Source organism: Aptenodytes forsteri, unplaced genomic scaffold (genome assembly GCF_000699145.1).
Source record: "Aptenodytes forsteri isolate BGI_AS27 unplaced genomic scaffold, ASM69914v1 Scaffold226, whole genome shotgun sequence".
In the NCBI taxonomy this organism is placed as follows: domain Eukaryota; kingdom Metazoa; phylum Chordata; class Aves; order Sphenisciformes; family Spheniscidae; genus Aptenodytes; species Aptenodytes forsteri.
Genome location: NW_008795249.1, coordinates 1,469,488 through 1,474,604, shown reverse-complemented (window position 1 = coordinate 1,474,604; position 5,117 = coordinate 1,469,488). Strand labels below are relative to the sequence as shown.

The 5,117-nt window shown below is 38.9% G+C and overlaps 1 protein-coding gene across 1 annotated transcript in view; it reads right to left on the bottom strand.

Moving 5' to 3' along the window:
- DYDC1 (DPY30 domain containing 1) overlaps nt 1-4,306 on the bottom strand; it is a 5,743-nt gene extending 1,437 nt beyond the window's left edge. The window contains exons 1-4 of the mRNA XM_009278821.1: nt 4,160-4,306; nt 3,937-4,059; nt 2,048-2,128; nt 1,010-1,105 (exon numbers count right to left, since the gene is read on the bottom strand). Of these exons, the coding sequence (XP_009277096.1) occupies nt 1,010-1,105; nt 2,048-2,128; nt 3,937-4,059; nt 4,160-4,306 (447 nt within the window). The remainder of the gene's footprint in view (nt 1-1,009; nt 1,106-2,047; nt 2,129-3,936; nt 4,060-4,159) is intronic.
- Between the last annotated feature and the right edge of the window lie 811 nt (nt 4,307-5,117).

Genomic DNA, 5,117 nt, shown 5'->3' with positions numbered 1-5,117 from the left:
TTGCAGCCTATCAGTACTTAAAGAGGGCTTATAAAAAAGATCGTGGCAAACTTTTTAGCAGGGCCTGTTGCGACAGGACAAGGGTAATGGCTTTAAACTAAAGGAGGGTAGATTGAGACTAGATATAAGGAAGACATTTTTTATGCTGAGGGTGGTGAAACACTGGCACAGGTTGCCCAGAGAGGTGGTGGATGCCCCATCCCTTGGAAACATTCCGAAATAGGCTGGACAGGGCTCTGAGCAACCTGATCTAGTTGAAGATGTCCCTGCCCAGGGCAGGGGGGTTGGACTAGATGACCTTCAGAGGTCCCTTCCAACCCAAACTATTCTATGATTCTATGATTTCCCTGGACTGTCAAGTATAAAAGGAATGGGGAAAAAAAAAAAAAAAGCTGAGCATAGAAGATGTCTGAGGATCACAATATAGAGCCATAGTTGTAGTACTGAAAGCAGTACATTCATGTTGACACAGGGCTCAGATAACCTGAGTCTCAGCAGGTCCTAGCCCTAGTGAGCACATAGTATCTGGTCTTTTATGTTAAATATTTGCTCAGATATCTCTGCACAAGAGTGCATTCTGCTGCACAAAAAACATGCTTCACACCAACCAGAAAAATATAAATAACTTCAATCACTCAAACCCGAGTCATCTTTTGTGATTTAGTACATGTTGTATATGACTATCTGTTCACATGGCAAAGGAAGGCTGCCTCCTCTCTGAGGATATTCATACTTTCATTTTTAACATATCTGAATACAAAAGGGCATTTTAAATCTTGAGGATTTAGTCAGCCAACACGACACAGTCTTTTAGAATGGCTTAACTTGCACCAGAGAAGAGGCTAAGGGCATTTTGGAGGTTGTGGCCAAAATATCATCCCTTAAAACCATAGGAGAGAACCAGCACAGTCTTAACTGCAACAGTTTTAACCTTTGATATGTCAGCACAGAAAAGCAGATCTGTAAGAATCAACCATTTATAATCTGCCAGTTCTTTCTAAACACTTACCTCAAGCTGTCCATTCTCATCTAGCTCCTCAACTCTGGTCAAATTAGGCGCTCCAGGTCTATCTGTAAGTTCAGCTATCGTCTTTTCTTCATTTTCCTATGGTAACGAACACCAGTTTTCAGTTAAAAGTATTCCATGTCATGAATAATTATCTACAGAGAATATTTCAGATGTGTTAAAGTGACATTATGTATTAATATAAAGATAATACTTTAGATGTGTGCTATACAAATGCGTTAGTATGCGAATATGGTCTCTGTATGCTTGCTAAGACTATTTTTATCTTTTTTTTTTAAATAACAGGAATTTTGGTTTAAATTTCTACATATTCATTTTTCCTGTCACTTTCATACTGTCATCTTTCTACAATTATGTTCTGTCAGTATTTTAACTCTCTGAAAACATACATATCTCTAAAATACTACGTGCTCCACATAAATTTAAGATATTCACATTTAAAAGCTTTATTGAGATAAACATGCCAATTATCAGTGTATGTTTTTACTGAAATAGCATTAAAAGACCATACATTCACACGGACATCTGTATATGAATTATTCTGTTAGTATACATTCCTGTGCACCAGGAGGATTTCAGAATCAAGAGGCATCCCAATTCCAAACCACAGTTCCTTTTCCGGGTACAGCAAATGGACTTTGCACTGACACACAGTAAAACATTACTGTCTAGACACTGAAATTAGACATGCTTAAGTTATAATACTTTCTCATAAATATCATCAAGTAATGTGAAAGCATCGACTAAGCTGACCTTACACTAAATTTTGCAATAAATTTACGCTCTGTTCTGAATATAAACTAAATAAACCTAATAGAACAGACCAAAATTCAAGTATAAAACCCAGACTGGAAGCAAGGTGTTAGACATTCTTCCCTCATTTTCACAATTTTTTTTAAAAATTATGTGTTAGTTCAACACCCATGGGCTTCTGCCTTGTGTTTCGTATTTAGTGCCTGCATCTGGAAAAGACAGCTGATAACAGTATTTTCAAACCACTGACTAAGCTTTGGCTTAAACCTCTTGATCTTTCTGCTGCAACAACATTTCGTCATCTTCATTCTGCAGTTCCAGCTCCTCACGTTCTTGTTCCAACTGACCCTGTAGTCGGTTTAAGAAAGGACAAATTAAACGGAAAAAAACACATTCATCTTCCCCACCCCCTTGCTTACAGTGTATTTCATGACTGAAATCTTAAATAAAATTAAAAAAGGTAGCATAAAACATAACTGCAATGTTAATAACATAAAGTCCTTTCAGTATCATCTGACTCAACGTTTTCGTAGGTTTTAGACTCGCATGGATAGAAAGGCTTTACTACCAAAAGGAAGAAGAAATAGACAACTGAAGTTAGCGTACACACTTAAGACACTGTCTCATTCCTCATGCTCTTTACCAGTCTATATTCATTATCTCCTATACTTTGGATTAAGCTCTTTGATACTTCCTATAGTATTTAGCACAGACTATACTTCCTATAGTATTTATGCACACACATAGAATCAAATCTATAGAAAAGACTGGTAAACAATCCCATTAACGTTAATCATCAACCTTTAAAATTTCCAATTGGAAATATCTAATACAAAGTGTTTATTAGTTGTGACCCTAAGTCCTGTTGCATCAAAACTTCAGAAACGGCGTAATCTAAGCGTTCACGTTCAACAACGCTAGGGCCTAGAGAACACTGTTTGCTGTAGCGTTTTGTGAGCAGTTACTACAAACATTGCCATATTGTAGTAACTAGTTTTCACATTCCTTTTTGGTACATATAATCAAAACATGCCTGAGTATGTGACTATAGCCAAAATTATGAGTTAGGTTGAAAATGTGTCTAATGTGAGTATTGTTTAACATCTTTCCCTTAGTTTACATGAAATAATTCATTTAATTCTCTGTGAGTTATCTCTAGACACAATCTCATATTCTTGATTCCATTTACTATTTTAAATGACTTATGAAATCCTTAAGCACATAACTTTTGGTCTGCAAATTAGTAAATTCCAAATTTTAAAAGCGCAAGCGAAATAGAATGAATGCATCTTACACCAGAACTGGGCTTAACAAGGTCAGCACAGATTTCAAATTGCACTTTTGATTTTAACATCGTGAAAGTCAAAAATCCAGTCAGACAATGTGCACTTTTGATTTTAACATCGTGAAAGTCAGGGATGCACAAAAATCCAGTCAGACAATGTCAACATTACCACAGCAACAGAGGCCGTTACACGTGTGGTCAAATTCACATGACTCCTTTATAAAGGATAGCTAGAAACACAGATGCTATCTTTTTTTCTCTTATTTCAAGTCCACATAGTATAGGATTCAAATTGCTTTATGCCAACAGAATGCTCAGGTAGCTAAGGAAAGAAAAAGGCACCTCATTGGACCAGGCTATAAATACTGCTTAAATATGCAATCTTCATTCACTGATTCCCAACCATTTTCAGGACTCTACATTTGTGTATATGTTCTCATTACCTTTTTCTTGTCTTACTGATACTACATTGAAGTAGCTCGAGACAATGATCGGTTATTACACCCAGGCCTCCTAGCAGGCCTGTCAAAAATTTTTTAGCTTTATTTGCACCAGCTCTTGTTCCTAATTGACTACAGAAGACAGCCTACTTATTTTAAGTTACTTCTCATGCAAGTCTTAAACTGCTTGCTTTTTACCTTAGGCTCCTTCTTTTTTTTTTTAATAACATTTTACCACACGGTATGTAGGTTTTCCTTCCCATGTGCTGACTAATCATTTCAGTTATTATTTAGAAAAGTGAGATTAAAGTACTTGTTTTATGCTACCTTCTATCCAAATCATTATACAGAGATTAGAAGTATACAGAGCGCTAAAAGATGCCGCAGCATCATATGCTATTTTTAATTATCTATTATTAAGTATTATTAACCTGACGTTGTTCTTCAAGTTTCCGCTGGATCACTAGCTCTTCTTCCTTCATTTTTCTTAACGTTTCGAGTTCTACCAGGGCCGCCTCCCGTTCTTGTTCCAGCTCAATCCTCTCCAACATTCTCTATTTCAGAGATAATACAGAATCAATTAAAAAAAATAAAGAGAGATTAAATAGCGTGAATTACATTGTCGTGAATTTTTTTTGCCCGAGATGGATCCACCTTTTCTTCTTCATCTAAGATTCTTCTGTAATTGTAAATCCAGTGTGCCAGATACTCTATTGGATCTGCTGGCCGACGCTCCACAACCTCTGCCAGTCCCTTTTTCAAGCAAGTTCCCAGGCATCTCTTCAGATACTGGGACTCCATTCACATCTACTAACAACAGAGAGTCATTAGCCATCAATGTCAGAATTAAATTAGGGGGTTTAAGAATTATTGCCTCAGGCACCAAATACTGATTATGACATTACTCTTTTTATTAACCTGGCAATTAATAGAAGAAAGTTATTTAAATTTAATATCGGCTTAGTTCTTAAAGCTCCGGCGATAGATCAGTTGTACCAAGCACTGCAGAAAAAATGCTCAACCCCCCCCGCCCCTTACTGTTGAGGCACGTATAATTCAGAAACTGCTTGGAAATATGCTGGTAATTCTAGGTCAGCACGATAGCAAAAAACCTCAAAACCACAACAGGACATAGAAAATTTCTATACGGGTATTTGAAGAACAGCAAAGTATTTCTGTGAATGATTAAGGATAGGTTTTAGTTTGAACTAACAAAGCTATCTTCAGGATATGCATGCAAGACCAGGGCCTGAAGCAATCGCTCTATACGCTTACGAAAGGAACAAATCTCTGTGCACACACGAGGTTTTACCGGCCCCGCGGCAGCAAGCAGATGACACATCCGAAACCCGCTTTCTGCAATGCCCAAAGACCCTTCGTTTTCCCTCAAGGGGACCGAATCCGTCTCGCGCAGCCCCGGCCCGGAGGGGGCAGCGGGTCCCTCGCTAGGAACGGCGCCCGTCGAGCGGCAGGTCCCCCTAAGCACGCCGCCCAGCCCTGCGCCCCGCCGGCAGCAGAGAGCTCCCCGCTGCCCCGGGTGAAACGCCGCCGGTGCACAACCGCTCCCCCGCTCCGCGCGCACACGGGCTGCTGCGGCGGCGGGGGCGGGCGC